Consider the following 16,946-nt stretch of genomic DNA (forward strand, 5'->3'; position numbering starts at 1 on the left):
AGGAAATAAATGGCGTCTTTACATTCATACGCAATGTAATTGGTATCAATATGGACAAATCAGGTTTTCAGTTTCCATGCAATCTTTACAGTTTACTTAATACGTAATAAGAAGTCGTTGGATACAAACGACATTTTATCAACATTTTCACATTGAAAATCAATCAATTTATTTAATTTTGACGACTTTTTGTTGAAGTTGAAACGGAACATGTTCGTCAAAGTGTCCACTTGGTGAGTGTGTCTCTATTCATAAATTTTCAACTTGATTTTTAGTCCTAATGTGCTATGATATGCGATACAAATACATAACGAATCAGCAGGTGGACATATACTTTTCATAATTTTCATGGTATTGTCCCACCTATATCCCCAAATAAGTTTTCATAATGCTGCCACCAATATTTGTGTGTGTCCTAGAATATGCGAAATATATAGGACATTTTCTGTGTATTTACATACATATGGTAGGATACAGACAATTCAAATTATACAAATAATATACAAATATGATGTAAACTAAAAACTTTTTTCTTAATACAAACAAGACAATTTTACACATTCTTTTGGAAAAATCTTCAACATTTAATTCAAGAACTAGTACAACACAGACATGATAAAGTTGTGTATATGTAAGCTATTATTCATTATAGACAAAAAAATATTTATAAACAATTTATGAGATTCCTTGTTTGTGTATATGTACAGCAGAATCCGATAACAAATGCGACAAAATGTATACCATGAATGGAATGTAAAATAAACACATTATATAATTTTGAACTACCTTCAGACACGACTAACTGACAGATTTTAGAAGTTTAAAACACCTTTTCAAATAAGAGTTTCTTGTACAAATGTTAACCATTGGTAACAACATTAGAAATATCATCACCTTTCCTGACGTTTGTTTAAACCACAAATAGTAATACAATGTCTAAAATGCTTAAACCAAGTTTTCAATTATAATATTGTTGAAATAGTTCTGTGTTCCACTGAATGAGTTTGTATTTTTTTTTTAAATTTATTAATAAATATATATCATGATTAACTGTGATAAGGACACAACTACACCCATATGCATATTACTGGTATATAAAATGGTCAAATCCATTATTTGGTTATACATACGCAAACTGGTAATACAATCAATTCAATTGCTAGTGTAGGCATCTGATTACAGAAATAAATTTCTGAAATACGAATTAAAATGGTCCTATCTGTTATAAGTAGATCTTTTAAGTTCTAGTTGTAGACCAATTGAAAAAAATATACAATACGTAAAATGACTGAAAAGACCACTGTTTTAACATATATGTCGATTCTCAAATGTAATATGGTACGATGGGTATGCCTGTGTGTCATGAAATATGACATACATAGTTGGGTTAAATGGATTATCACATGCTGAATCATAAGTAATGTGCTTTGGTCTTCCTGGTGGAGACGGCAATGCCTGCATATCTCGATATCCTTTGCATGTATCACCGACTGCAACTGAAGCTAAAAACATATGTCCGATTCCACTGGGTGTTGGTGCGTATTTCAAGGATAAATCTACCTTAACTGCAAAGTAAACACCTTTTCCATAAGCCGTGCCTATAACAAAAGGAAAACTGGTAACTTAAAAAAATGTATGTTATTACTGTTTTTTTTCTATTATAATAAGGCGTTTATACCAGCAATTCAAAATCAATTCAGCATAGTTAAAACGCCAATATATTGAGCTAGTGTCTGATGTTGTTTGTTGCATATACAGTAACTAAACATACATTTTTTCTTTGATGTTTTTGTATTTGAGGATTGCATGCTATGAATAAGACAAAAACAATGAAAACATTTATAAAATATCGAAAGCATTTGAATCCGTATGAATACGATCTTGAATTTGACCTTTAACTCGAGATGTTATAGATGATGCATATCTTAAGGTTTTCTTGTCGTAGAACACAACGAGGGGTGACAGGATTTATCAAATGAAAGACCGACCGTAGGGAGGTCTTTCTTTGAGCAATCCAGACACCCCGAGGTGTGTTCTAAGACAAGAAAAACCTTAATATATGCATTATCTGACTTATATACCGTAAAAAAAAAATTATTTTTTATAAAGATTTGCAAAATTAAGTATCCTATATTACCGACAACACTAAAGTGTGATATTCCTTTCTAATGCGTTCAGGTTTAAATACGCCCTACGGCTAATTTAGAATGTGAAATAAAACTCACTGATAAATCTAGATATAAACCTTTTAAAAAATATTATCCATACACAATAACAATATTACTGTAACTGCATGAAGTATTCACAAATGTATTGTTACCATCCGATAACGGTGTATGACAAATACAAGACACATTGTAAGTAATGTATTGTACCACTTAGTTTATGGAAAAGGGGGAGGGGTATGTTTTTTTTACTATTTGTAATGTCATTTCTATGCGGAAAAGTGGTTAATTTTTTAACACTTTTAATTGAATCGAATGAAAAATTCAGAAAGATTGTCTTTTGAATAGCAAACCATTTTATTAACAAATAATCAGGATATAATTATATACCCTCCGCACCCGACCCTTTTCTGAGATACGTTAATGTTATTCAATAGAATATAATATTGTCTTATAAGTTGATCATTTTATAGAGTAATAATAATTCTTTATTCCGTAAGCAAATATACAGCTCATAGGATTAAATACATACACAAATTATACAGTTTACATAAACATATACATATACAGCATTACTATATAGCGGAGTTTGGCATATAATTTACATTGGTAATAATGGTACAAAACAAAAATCAAGTGTTACGAATTTTCTCTGCCTCGTACAGATATTTACCCAGATTATTTAATTCTTTAATATTTCTTACAGATAGTAATTGAACTAATTTGAAGGTAGATGGGTTTCTGTAATAATATATCTTAATATATTTACTTCTGACATTTACATATTTATCACACTCTAATATAAAATGATATTCGTCTTCGATTTAGGTATACACAAATTCTAAAAAGTTAAGAACTGACACAAAGACGAATATAAATACATGTAGGTCACAGTATGATTTCCTATTCAGCGCTTATCGTCCTGAACATGCATGAAATATTTGCCACTGGACGTTAAGCAAGCAACCAAAAATCAACCGACCTTCAGTGTCACTCAATAAGATTTTCAAAATCTAATACACGAATATGTTAAATCTGGCTTTGATTTTTTTTTTTTTTATTAAAGTCGATATTAAAATTCATCTCACATATATGATAATGTTTTTTTTTTTTTTATCGTAGCGATAAATTAACAAAACTTCACGCGTTATTTGTTTCAAAACTTAAAATGCGGGCAATGAAGGTTTCTTTTACATCTATCATCGATTGAACTTTAAAATATAAATTTCCAAATCGGCAACATAAAGAGAATAGAATGTGAACATTTTAGAGTAAAACATCGATGGCACCAGAAAGAATCTCTCTTTAGACTATAGCCCTTACTGATCACTGTTATATAGTCAGGTAATATGAATATTTTTTTAAATCTTTCATTTAGAATTTAAAAATATCTTTTGTGGGAAGATATTGACAGAAGAAGGTAAGGAATACTTGAAAAAATACCAAATACGATGTTGAACAGTAATTTTAATCAAAATGTTGCATGCAAATTTTAGCCAAAAACAAGGTTATTAAGTATGCACTATTACTTTATTTAACTAGTATAATAAAGATAGACTTTTACCATTTCTTCCACAATAACTCCTATTAAAACCGTTGTTTATTATTTTATCAACACAATCCTCTGATGTACCGTGCCAGAGCAACTGTTCTGAACCTCTACCATTCTTTTCGTGTAATGCACCTTGTCGTGATTTGTACTGTGAGTACAAGTGTTGATTTTGAACTCGTAATATCTATAAAAAAAAGTCACAAATTGAGAACGACATCATCTTTACATCATCTTTACAACGTGTTATATTGTTCTTTTTTGTCTTTGTTTAATTATTAATATTACTTTTACTGTTTGGTCTGCTTTATGTGACATACATTTGACATGGCTCAGTACTTATACAAAATGTACATCCCGTCAATGTGTGTTGTATTATCTTTCATTGTTGCAGGTGTGTTTTGTATATACGATTTTTGTCTTGCGTTGGTTCTTAGAACGTGACTCTGTACTTTTAAAGATCCCGTCATTATGTTATTGTTCTATTATATGTCAATATGTTATTGTTCTATTATATGCAATAATGTTATTGTTCTTTTATAAATTTGATAATTCTTTGAACGACAAAGGACACAATTATTTTACTCGCATAGTGGTATTAACAATATATGGTTTCTTAAAAATTCAAAAGAACTTCTTTATAACTAAAAATCGCAGTCTGTTGCTGAAATTAATTCTAACATAACTTATGATTTTTTAACCCTGCACACCACCATTCTTAATGTGATATTATAATTGTTTTGCATATACATTTGGTCCGAGAACACAATTATTTCGTAGTGCATTTCTTTTAGAACATAAATGAAAATAAAAAAAATCCCACCTGCGCTTTCTCAAAGAAACTTTTACAGTGTGTTGTACTACTTTTGGGACAAATTATATCAAAATTATAGAAAACTTCATCGTCTCTAACTCAAAATATGGACAATTGTATGTTTAGGGCGTCTTGAAATTATTTGACAGCTTCCGAAGTGCTAATTTTCAACCTTTTTCAGCTGGACCAAATCACTACTTTCCTTAAATATTCTGGACCCAAATTTTTTTTAAAGTGTAATTTCATCCCCCTACTTGCAATTTAAGGCATTAAACATGGAGAAATAAATTTGGAAGGGGTATAAAAATTAATGGCAAGTAACCCACTGTCAACACTAGGGACTATACAATGGTGGTCTCGGACCATTTAACGATAAAATTTCTTCCTATGTAACGTTTACATTTTCTAACGCGAAACAGTGAATGTGTTTTTTAATTTGATAGATGCTTTTTGTGCTTGTTGTGTAAATGTTTGTTTGTTTTGAGATTGTAACACAGTAATGACTGCTGTAACCATATTTTGACAATTTTGCCGATTATGTCTGTTTTGTTCACGCATCGTTGTAAAAAAAAAAACGGAATTTGATGCGACTGTCATACAAGTGAGAGGTTTAGCACTATAAAACCAGGTTCAATCCATCATTTCTTTCATTTGAAAATGCCTGTACCAAGTCAGGAACATAATAGTTGTTGTTTATTCGTTTGATGTGTTTTATCATTGGATTTTGCCACTTGATAAGGGATTTTCGTTTTGAATTTTCCTCGGAGTTCGTTATTTTTGCAATTTTACTTTTTCTTCCTTATATGAGGCAGACATTACCTGTAAATGGGGACGAAGTCTGTATGAATTATTTTTTTGTAACTTAAGTATTTGTTAAAAAAAAAAGAAACGGAAATACCGTAACGTTTTTGATTTTGGTTCTGTTGTTAGGGATTTTAGTTGTGACGTTATTTAATTTATGACGTCATATGCAATGTAAACAAAGAAACGCTATCATCAGGTAACGTTTTTTTAAATCAAGGAATTATTAAAAATGAAATTGGTATTGCGTTCCTTCCTATTTTATACTAGACTGATAAATATGTATTTGACTCAAAGTTTCATACAATCGAGACCGGAAAAAGGAAATAAATTGTAGATTTCTGCGCAGATGCGGGAATTCAAAACATGACATCAAAACAATTGAGCGATTTTGAGTTCATTAGTACAAGGTTTTTTTTTTAATGATTTTTCTACTGTTATTAGGGACTTCGTCCCCATATTAAAGAGCAACTTATAAGAAGAGGTATATGAAATATTTAATTCATATGAAAATCAGGACTTAATGGAAAGGACCTCTAGAAGGTTCAATCTGCAAGACTTTATGCATTGTGTTGCCCTCGATGAAATGGTTCATATGAACTTTATTTCTTAGTTATAATTAAGGCAACAGTAGTATTCCGCTGTTCGAAATTCATAAATCGATAAAGATAAAAACAAACCCGAGTTAGAAACTAAAACTAAGGGAAACCCATCAAATATAAGAGAACTAAGACACAACAAAAACACAATATTAAAATGTAACACACACAGAAACGAACTATAATATAACAATGGGCATTTCTTTAACTTGGTACAGGGCATTTTAAGATACAAATGGTGGCTTTAACCTGGTTTTGTGGCATGTCAAAACTCCCGCTTTAATGGCAATGTTAATTATAACATTAAAATGAAAAAATGACATGACAGGACTACAGTACAAATCAATGGGAGAAAATGTAGGACAGAGAAACAAACAATTACTAGCCAAGAAAAGGTACTTTGTTAAACATTTAAAATACACCAGACGTGCGCCACGTCCATACAAGACGTATTAGCGACGTCCAGATGAGACGATATAAGAGATAGAAAATATAGAAGTGAAGGTCAAAATAGATGAATACACATTAGAAAAAGCTAATACTATTGAAAAAGGATGTATATATATATATATAGGCGTAAAAAATAATTTTCACATGTGCAGATATATATATATATTCATTAAATAAAATAGTAAAATAAGTAAACAAAGTTAACAGTTTCATTCCAGTAATTCTTAATCTGATTTTTAAATAATCTTAGATAACACATACTTATAATACGTTACGTCAGACGCGCGTTTCGTATACATACATTGTAAGACAGATAAACGGAATTACTGTGACAAAACTTTCGTCAATCATATGTAATGGTACTCTTTAGTCAATTTTTATTGATGAGAATTGTCCCATTGGCACTCTTTCCATATCGTCTTATTCCTAATTAAATTTCTCAGGATGTAGGGTTTTATAGACAGACGTGAATAACATTAACGATACAAGTTTTACTGCACCAAAGTTTGCATTTCGACAATAAATAAATATAAGAAGACTTGGTATGATTGCAAAAGAGACAAATCTCCATCCAAGTCACAATTAGTGTGTCTTTATTGATGCCATAGGCCACAGTATTTGAAAATCTAAATAAAAAATACAACTGTTACGCTGACAAATGGATTAAATTATTATAGCATGAAGAAAAACATAAATTTTTGAAAAGCTTATCAGGAACTATATGGAACAATTAACAACAATCAAAAACAATTCCGTAGTTATACAATTTGGAAAACTAGACAAAAGATGAAATATAAACATTGTTATTGTTGATAACACTATGATACCAGTGATTGCTTCAATACTATTCATTGTAATTTTGTACGACTTGTATTGATTGTATTGAACGCACTCTTCTCGTCTATGACATTGAATGTTAAATAACTAACCAATAAACTGACTCTTCAAAACTTTCTACAGACACACTAAGCAGCAGTTGATATAAAACGATTCTACTTTTGGTGTTCTTTTTTTATTTATTTGGTTTGTTGATATGATACCTTTAAAATCTTGATGTTTCTTCTGGCTTGCTGAAATTGTTCCCTGAGAAAATTACAAATTTCATCTCCGCTATCAACTTCTTGTTCGAAACACAGCACACCAGGTTTCATATTTGTCCAGGTGGATGGAAGACATACATTCGATGATACTATTTATATATAATGAAAGATGTATGTATAATATACTTACTAGTATATGTAAATTTGCATTTTATACAATTAAACTCATCATAGATACCAGGCTAAATATTTTTGTACGCTAGACAAAAACCTCAACTGTGGTGCTCGATTGAAAAAATTAAAACCCCAAAAAAATATGAAATTGGAGAACATTACAACTTTATCGCGATCAATTATTCGACTTATTCCTATAAAGAGATTTTGAGTGTTTGAACATAATGTCAAAAATAATAAACAAAATGTGATAAAATTAATCAAATGCTTTTCACTTTACATAACAATTGAAAATGTAAAACAAATTATTTCAAGAGTAATAAAAAGCACCAGGATTTAGGTTGTTTTTATAGTTCATGATAGTGAAATTTAATGTTCAACTATGTAGTAATATATCTTACGATTATCTCACCTGAGTCTTTGGGGTACCTAGAAATTTTGTATTTGGTTTCATTGGCACCTTCATACCACATCAGCATTGACTTATAACTAACTACCAGCAATGCTCCATCGTGATCAAACTTAGTTGATTTAATATTTTCCTTATATTTGCTTTCTAAATCGTAACTTAAAAGTTTTTCAAAGATTTCATTCTGTCCATTGTGGTTCAAATATCCCCATTCCACGTACTGCGACACCTCTTCTGCCTTTTCTAATCTTTTCAAATATGATTTGATAGAACGTTTAGTTTTGGAAACGCAACTAGTCGGACCAGAAACTACTATTTTTCCATTCATTTTTATTTCAATTTCAACACTCCTATCAGCCTTACAATGCACTAAATTCTGAAATACGAAAAAAAGGGAAATAGTATTAATCTTTTGCAATGATATGAGATCAATGTGATGTATGTATCGTCAGCACATTATTTTTCTTAACTTTTTTATGTAACACAATATTCAGACTTATTCAATTGCCCATTTTACCGATACATGTACTATATATAAACACTGTATGTGAACATAAGGAGAACATTATGGTCATAGTTCAATGAGGAAGAGACAGAAATAATCCACAACGGTTTCGATATGAGTTATTTACAACTATACAATGTAATAAGTAGGACGTTTTAGTGATCAGCTTTTCTATATCTAGATACCAAAGAGTGAAATAGCTACAACAAATCCAAACAAAAAAAATGTAACTAAAAATCACGAAGAATGCTCGACTGAGTCTTTTGGACCAACATATCGTTTTGGTAAATTCAATTACATTTTCTTATTATGTGTTAATTTTAAGTGTTTGACCCTGTTTTTGTCTGTTTGGTTATTTTAATTGTGGTTGTCTTGTAACCCTTTAGTATATCCATCGCAGTTTTTTTTTATTGAAAGTATGACCAAAGTACTCGTAATCATCTTTTTATGTTTTAGTGCAGATCTGAAAATAAATGTGCATTCATAATTTTAATGATAATAACAATGAAAATTTACTCGCGTTTTTAAATTAGGATAAGCAAACAGAGTCATTGTCAACTATACACAACACCATAAGCACGAAAATAGCGGAACCACATATGGTTTTTAATCCAACCAGAACTAATTAAGGACGATCTAAAATTTGTTAGCTTTTTAAAAAACTGGTTGGAATAACACCTTTATCGATCTGAAAATCTTTAACACACAATTGATACAGGTAGGTCTGTAGTATCTTTAAATATCTAGAAATATTCGATGAGAATCGTATGAACGTAAACTTTACGATGAAAGAAGAGATGATTTTAAGATACAGTACCACAATAAACGTCTTTCAAACAGTTGACAAAGTTTGCCGAATGGTACAATTCTATGAAATAACCTCTCCCTTGTGTTTGAAATTGATATTGGTCTCCAAGCCTTTTTTTAGATCTTTTTATGATTCTTTTCCCTTAACAATCGTACAATACTCTGTCCAAATTTTACTCGTATTGATCTAGAAATGTAGTATGACTACCAATAAGACAACTATCTACCAGTGGCAAAATTACTTAAATGTGAGAAACTGTAAGGTTCCGTATACATATTACACCCTTAATACTGCCACTATATGTACGGACTTGGTTCTCATTTTGTTTGCTCACTTTTAATGAGGGTTAAATGTATTATTGATATTATCTTTTAAACTGTAATCACAGTATGCAAACATTAGTAGGATTTGATTTATCTTCTATACAGTTTAATCAACAGAACTGCATTTTTTCAATTTTAATTCGAACCTGACTATATTTCAATTGCCGAACTATGTCTCCATATTTTAAAATTTCTATTTCGACGTGTTCTTCACATTCTATGTCAGTAGGCTCTTTTGGTGTTAGAACTGGTGAATACGATCCGTCATCTGAGTACACGCATTCTTTTTTATAGCTACCAACTGACAATAAAAAGTAGACGTAACATTACATTTTGTACTAATAGTTAAGAAAAATTACTCATACAAGTTTACTTGAATATATGTTGTATTTCTTTATTCGTTGTCTTTTATTATTTATAATGTATTGATATTCCCCCAACGATTTTTTATCATGTGTTTAAGCAAAAAGACAACAAGAATATCCTTTTCCAAAAGGCATCACATGTTGTTGTTTTTTTCTTTCATCACATTGTTTTCTTGATTCAAATACTCTATTTTAATTTGGTTAAAATTCAAGTTTTGTTGGGCTTTTCGTTTGTTTTTTTTCTAATTTTGCTAGTATTATGTCTGTTGATGTTATACAAAAAACATGGTTTACTTGTTGTTGCAAATCATAAAAACAAATAAAAATTTGCCTTTATATCATTTAATAAATATTAATTAAACAGTTTTCAACACCACATCTCGTTAAACGTTACATTTTTTTTATAATCTTAAAATTAAGGTCAGCAAAATTATATCACTCTTGATTCAGTGGTAGACTCTATATAAACGTAAAGAATACATTACCAGCCGACGGACTTTTCCCAGGGTAAGCATCATCATAATACAAATGAGGTGAAATCGCTTCATATCTGGATTGTGGCAGAGCAGAATTAGGCCTTCTATATGGGTTGCAATGTTGTAAAACATTTTTATATGTCAATTGTGGTTGAGAGGATTCGGGCCTATTAGCGCTGTGATGTTGTAAAAAGTTTTCGAGTAATTCGTTCTGTTCATCTGTAGATTTTGCATGTGATTGGGATTCACGTAGTTCAAACCATGACGTATTTTTTGATGAATTATCAATTTTTGAAGAGTATGTTGATGGTTTGGTTCGAATAGTTTGATCTTTCACATATTTCTTCATTTCTGATCCGAATGGCTGAAATGAAACATGAACGTATAGTAAACGAGTATGTCACTTATACTAAAATAATTCATTATTCATTTTATAAATAAAGTATCCACTTTTACATATAATTGCAATTTGGTAAAATACCTACAAATGTTAAAAACAAATCTTTTTTTTCAGGTTCATACTTTATTCTGAAATGTAAAATAAAGCTTAAGGTATCAGGCTTATACTTTAAGTATGCAAGGTGCGGGTTTCCTATACCACACCAATCCCCATAGTCCAACTGCAATGAATAAAAATTTTCAATTCGCTATACCTTCCATGAATTAACATTTAACTGCCGAGAAATGCATTAAACATAATCACAATCTACAAAGACTACTAGATTTGGGACGATGATCGGTGTGTGTTTCAAAATGCTAAAGATATCAGAATGGCTCAAACTATCGCTCCAGTAAATCGGCTTTGAAGTGAAACGGTGAAGTTATATTTGAAAATATGCACAATTTCTATAAGTGGTGTCATCATTTAGCAATTTAACCGATTAACCGTAGACCAGATCTTATATCGAATGCAAAAAACGATGACGAGTTAATTAAACCTTTCTAATTTCGAAGATTTGATATACAAATATATTGTAAACATAAAAAGCAATAATAAATTTTAAAATGATCATCGTGGTACATTTATTACTTAACTCACAATGAAAACATTTTTATTTCACTTAATGAGTTTGCAAACAGGCATCTTGTCTTGTACAATTGATAATTTAAACAGTAGTGTTGATTAAATTAAAATTAATGGATCAAAATCTACGACTTAGTTCATCGTTTATAGTTGAAATATTCAGTGTCATTATTTTGTTCGATGTGATTATGTTCACGTGTGTTTATATGTCTATGTACCAAGTCAGGAATATGACAGTTGTTATCCATTCGTTTGATGTGTTTGAGCTTTTGATTTAACCATTCGATTAGAGGCTTTCCGAATTGAATTTTCCTCGGAGTTTTGTGATTTTACTTTGAGGTACTGTTTTTCTTGAACCTAATTTTTGTCATCTATAGTACTGGCGTTATAGAGTAAAAAGCTTTTTTGTAACAAAATAATTTAGTTGAATCAGTGAAGAAAATAAAAAAAGGAGGTTAGATTCGAATAGAATATTGCTAATAGCTTTTTATATACATTTACAAAGAATTCATTTAAGATTTATGGCTTATGATTTAACCCATATGGCGACAATTCGTCTACATAATATTAATCGACGTGTGCTAGAATCAAAGCAGTTGCAAAATACGCCACGAAGTTAAAGAGCTTTGATTACTATAAGCCTGCCTTGTATAAGTTATACCTCAGAGTTTTGAATTAATCAAATGTTTCATTTCTAAAAGAATTGAAAGCTTCTTTTTGCAAATTCACGGGGGTGTAAAAGCGTTAAGCGAGGTAAATTTTGTACGAAGCGCTTCAATCGTATAATGGGCGGACAGTCGACAGTTTTACACTCTATGAAATTACAAAATGAAGCATTCAATACTTATAACTACATTTTATGATCATAAAAATCGATTTTTATTATTTATTTCATTTTGGCATAATCTGTGCACTTTTTTGTGATAGCACGTGTCATCATGAATGTTAAACTTCATTGGAATATGAAGGTGAATTTTAGTATGACGCACAAGCGTTGTGATCCAATCAAAAAACGGATTCTTCTAAAACAAAATTATTATGTAATCATTAATCAATGAGTTACTTGCCATAACCATATTTGTAACAATATGATGAACTTTGGACTAGAAAACCTTTGGAAACGAAACATTTATTTTTTTAGTTTACATCTATCATAAGTTTACAGTTAATACTTCAGACGTGAAGTTACGTCTACATAAAACACTTTCAAATTGGTCAAATTAAGTTGTAATTAATTGCTGTTTTGGGAATCTCTTTAATGTTTTCTCAATTAAAAAAACTGTATGGCATAAAAATAAATTTATTGAAAGCATGAAAAAAGTAGTCAGCTTTTTATATAATAGTGCAGAACTGAAAATTTATCATGTCGGCTCGATTAGTACCTACATCAGCTGTGCCGATGAAAGACGGTGAAAAAATAGTGGGAGCTGATTTATCTTATATACAGCATAATTATGAGAACGGTAATTTTTCTACCGTGATGATTAATATGAAAGTCTGTTTTAATTCGAACCTGTCTATTTTGCACTTGTCGAACTCTTTCTCCATATTTTACAGATTCCATTTCGACGTGTTCTCCACATTGTATGTCAGAAGGCTCTCTTTGTGATATTTCTGGCGGATGCCCTCCGTCATTTGAATATCCACAATCTTTTCTATTTCTACAAACTGCTGTCAAAAAACAAAGTAGAGGTAATATTACATCATGTACTAATAATTCAAAAAAATATTCATTCAAATTCATTCAAATATATGTTACATTTCTTCGTTCGTTGTATTTTTGTATTTGGTAAATATACTTTGTATTGCAATTTGTCTTGTCTTGTTTTTGATTAATTATGATTATTAATCTAGTTTCCTTTTGTTTTTTTGCTTTGTTTTATGATTTTTTTTTTTTTCAATTTTTCGAAAAAAAAGAATTTCTATAATTTAGAGAAGGACACATGAATATATATCTGAATTTATAATATCATCAAAATCATCAAACTAAGCCGAGACAAAATCATTTTTTTGAAAATTTATTACTGTATTTTCAAAAGCAAATATTTACAGGTTGCTGCAAACTCAAACTCATATATCCAAAGACAAATTGACCATGGTAAAAAGTGTCAAAAGACAAACTATAAATAAGATAAACAACAGGTAACAAAATACAATAAAGACAACTGAAGACTGAGCAACTCTAACCCTTCTAAAACAAGTAGTAATCGAATATGCACCGGAAGTGTTAAAAGCAGACCTGATGCACAAGTGCCACATGTGTTGCCCATTTAAGTGCAAGTTCTTTGATAAGTCGAACTGGGTGATGTCATATTCTAGGAAATGTGCAGATATTCTAAATCAGTCAATTGGCGAAATCGTGATGGCGTCCATAAGATTGTCGAAAGAATAACTTCAACTTCGCCAATAAATGTTTCGTGTCTTTAGATACAAGGGTTAAGGTAGATAACCAGTATATATTTTTTGAGACAGAATTTTTTTATAATTTGCCAAAATGTAGATTTTACTATGCTCTTTTCAAAAATTTAATAAAAAGTATGGGTCACCGTGCTATTTTTCAAGCTTTGAGTCGTTGAAAATGGCCAAAATTTGGTAAGTTTGTTCATGAAAAAACACATAAGTGTGCATAAAAAAAATTCTATGAGATAGAATTTAGAAATAGATTGTGAGAAGAAAGGTTTCATAATATGTTTTAAGAAAAAAAATTAAAAAAATGGTGTAACCGAACTTGTTTTCTTGCTACAAATAAATATAAAAAAAATCCCTATTAGCCCAGTATAAATTTTGTACTAAAAGAGTTATCTCCCCTTAAATGGCTCATTTGAAAAAAAATGATTTTAAAACCAAAGAAAATGATATTTGTTAAAATATTTTGTATAATACAATTAATTAACAAGTTTTCTTTAAATTGCAAAATTTTCTAACAATTGAATTGCAAATCTGTCTCCAAATTTGCAGATTTAGACAAATAACTAGACCGATTTTGTACTGTGATTGTACAATCCAAGATGGCGGTATAAAATCAATCTACCTTAAATGTGAACAAATTGTCCTTTTTTGCTTACTCCTTTCCTTATGCACTTTGAGTACTCGTTAGTATCATTAGTGTAGTAGTGCATGTTTAAGCATAAATACTTACTGCAAAAACTCGGTTAATTGGGTAAAACATGTAAAAGATTGCGAGAAGCTATTGTTAAGCCTCGTGAATTCAATGCATTTTGGTATATTGAAGATAGCTGTTTTATTTTGAGAGAAAGTAATACTTGCATGATGTCCTTATCCTTATTACAGGATGATTTTTTTGTGCAAGAATTATTAAAACATGTCTCAAACTAATGTGATCTTCCTTAATGTTATTATAAATTTTATAGCTATGAACATGTGTAACTTGTACACCATTGAATCAATTAAATGAGACGTTGATATTATCCTGACTATTTTGTCATGTTTTTAAACCAAAAGTAAAAGAAGATATTCGTTCCCACAATGGTTAATATTTTTGACTTTCATTGTGTTGTTTTCTTGATTCAAAATTTTCTTAATTAAAATTCAAGTTTTGTCGGGTTTTCCTTTTGCTTTTTCTCTGATTTTGCGACTTTTACGTCGCAAAACATTTCTTTTGGTGTCATACAAAAAACATGATTTATATTAATTGTTGCAAATCATAAAAAAATGGAAATTTTCCTACTTTTAATTACCATTAATTGAATAGATTTCAGCACCTCATTTCGTTAAATACGGGTTTGTTTTATTAAATAATTACTGTCAGAAATATATATCACTCTCGAATCAGTGGTAGACTCTACAGCTATATACAATAAATAATAAACTCATCATAGATACCAGGACTAAATTTAGTATATTAGCCAGACGCGCTTTTCGTGTACGAAAGACCCATCAGTGACGCCCGAATCTAAAAAAAGTTTAAAACGCCAAATAAAGTACGAAGTTGAAGAGCATTGAGAACCAAAATTCCTAAAAGTTTTGCCAAATACAGCTAAGGTAATCTATGCCTAAGATAGAAAAGCCTTAGTATTTCAAAATATTCAAAAAATTGTTAACAGTAAATTTATAAATATAATCATATCAATGACAAGTCATACGATACATTACCAGCTGACAGACTTTTTCCAGGATAATTCAACTGAGAAGACGCTTCATATTTTAATTGTGGCTGAGAGGAATCAACCCAATTTGCTCTGTGATGTTTTACACTGTTTTCGAATAATTCGTCCTGTTCAGCTCTAAATTCGGTATGTGATTGAAATTCACGTAGTAACGAAGGCGTAATTTTTGAAGAGTGGATAGTTGGTTTATTACGATAAGTTTGATCTTTTATGTATTTCTTCATCTCTGCTTCGAATGACTAAAACGAAACATGAAATACATTTTATTGCATTTTGTAAAGATTGGTAAATGCTGCAAAATGTCAACACATAGTGCTCTTGGGAGCATACTGTATTCTGAAATGTTAACAAAGCTATCAGGCTAATACTTTGAGTATGAATGATGTGGTATACCATACTATACCGCATAATCCGACAGTAATTAAGAAACATACTTTATTCGATATACCTTTAATAACTGATATTTTACTGCCGAGAAATGCATTGAACATAATTACAATCTAGGCAAGGACTAATAGATGTAAGAAGATGATGGATGTGTGTTTCAAAATCCTCAAAACATAATTGTGAATGAAAAATTCCTCATCCGAAACAATTAATATTCGATTGAGATATAACGTAACCTTTTTGTGGATAATATTGTTATACTTTCCGTATCGTGCATCATAAGAGAGAGAAAATATTCGAGTTGGGCAACCAGAAAACATTATGTTAAAGCATAAATACAATTCCATGACTAAATATAAACACGACTAACAGATGAACATACAAACAGATTTATTACACTACTCAGAGTTGACACGATTCAAATTACACAATACTTGGTGGTCAACTAAATGTCAACAAAGGATTAGCAGCTCCTGCTGCACTAGTGGCAACTATCATTTTCTATGTTCAAAAGACCTTGAAAATTGGGCAATGTCTCTAATTTGGAATTACAATTAGAACGACCATATCATAATGAACATGTGTACTAAGTTTCAAATTGATTGGATTTCACCATCATCAGAAACTACCTCGACCAAACACTTTAACCTGAAAACTTTAACCTGAAACGATACAGACGAACGGACGAACGAACAGACGCATAGACCAGAAACATAATGCCCACAAATGGGGCATACAATTTCCTATTTCACTGGATGAGTTTGCAAACAGGAATCTTCCCTATCAAGTTCGGGGGAAAAGAAAGTACAATTGACAATTTAAACAGTATTGGTGAAAACATTAGTATGTTTTGATCAAAGTCTACTATTCAGTTCACCATTTATAGTTGAATTGTTCAATTTGGCAATGCATGTTAACGGATTGCAGTGT

At 30.4% G+C, this 16,946-nt stretch overlaps 1 protein-coding gene across 1 annotated transcript in view; it reads right to left on the reverse strand.

The window, feature by feature from the left end:
- Positions 1-618: 618 nt before the first annotated feature.
- Positions 619-16,946, reverse strand: part of LOC134684382 (uncharacterized) — a 39,019-nt gene continuing 22,691 nt past the window's right edge. The window contains exons 9-16 of the mRNA XM_063543667.1: positions 15,616-15,868; positions 13,016-13,173; positions 10,488-10,842; positions 9,784-9,938; positions 8,005-8,377; positions 7,419-7,567; positions 3,730-3,901; positions 619-1,598 (exon numbers count right to left, since the gene is read on the reverse strand). Coding sequence (XP_063399737.1) covers positions 1,306-1,598; positions 3,730-3,901; positions 7,419-7,567; positions 8,005-8,377; positions 9,784-9,938; positions 10,488-10,842; positions 13,016-13,173; positions 15,616-15,868 — 1,908 coding nt within the window. The 3' untranslated portion in view covers positions 619-1,305. The remainder of the gene's footprint in view (positions 1,599-3,729; positions 3,902-7,418; positions 7,568-8,004; positions 8,378-9,783; positions 9,939-10,487; positions 10,843-13,015; positions 13,174-15,615; positions 15,869-16,946) is intronic.

Source organism: Mytilus trossulus, chromosome 9 (assembly GCF_036588685.1).
Source record: "Mytilus trossulus isolate FHL-02 chromosome 9, PNRI_Mtr1.1.1.hap1, whole genome shotgun sequence".
NCBI classification, from domain to species: domain Eukaryota; kingdom Metazoa; phylum Mollusca; class Bivalvia; order Mytilida; family Mytilidae; genus Mytilus; species Mytilus trossulus.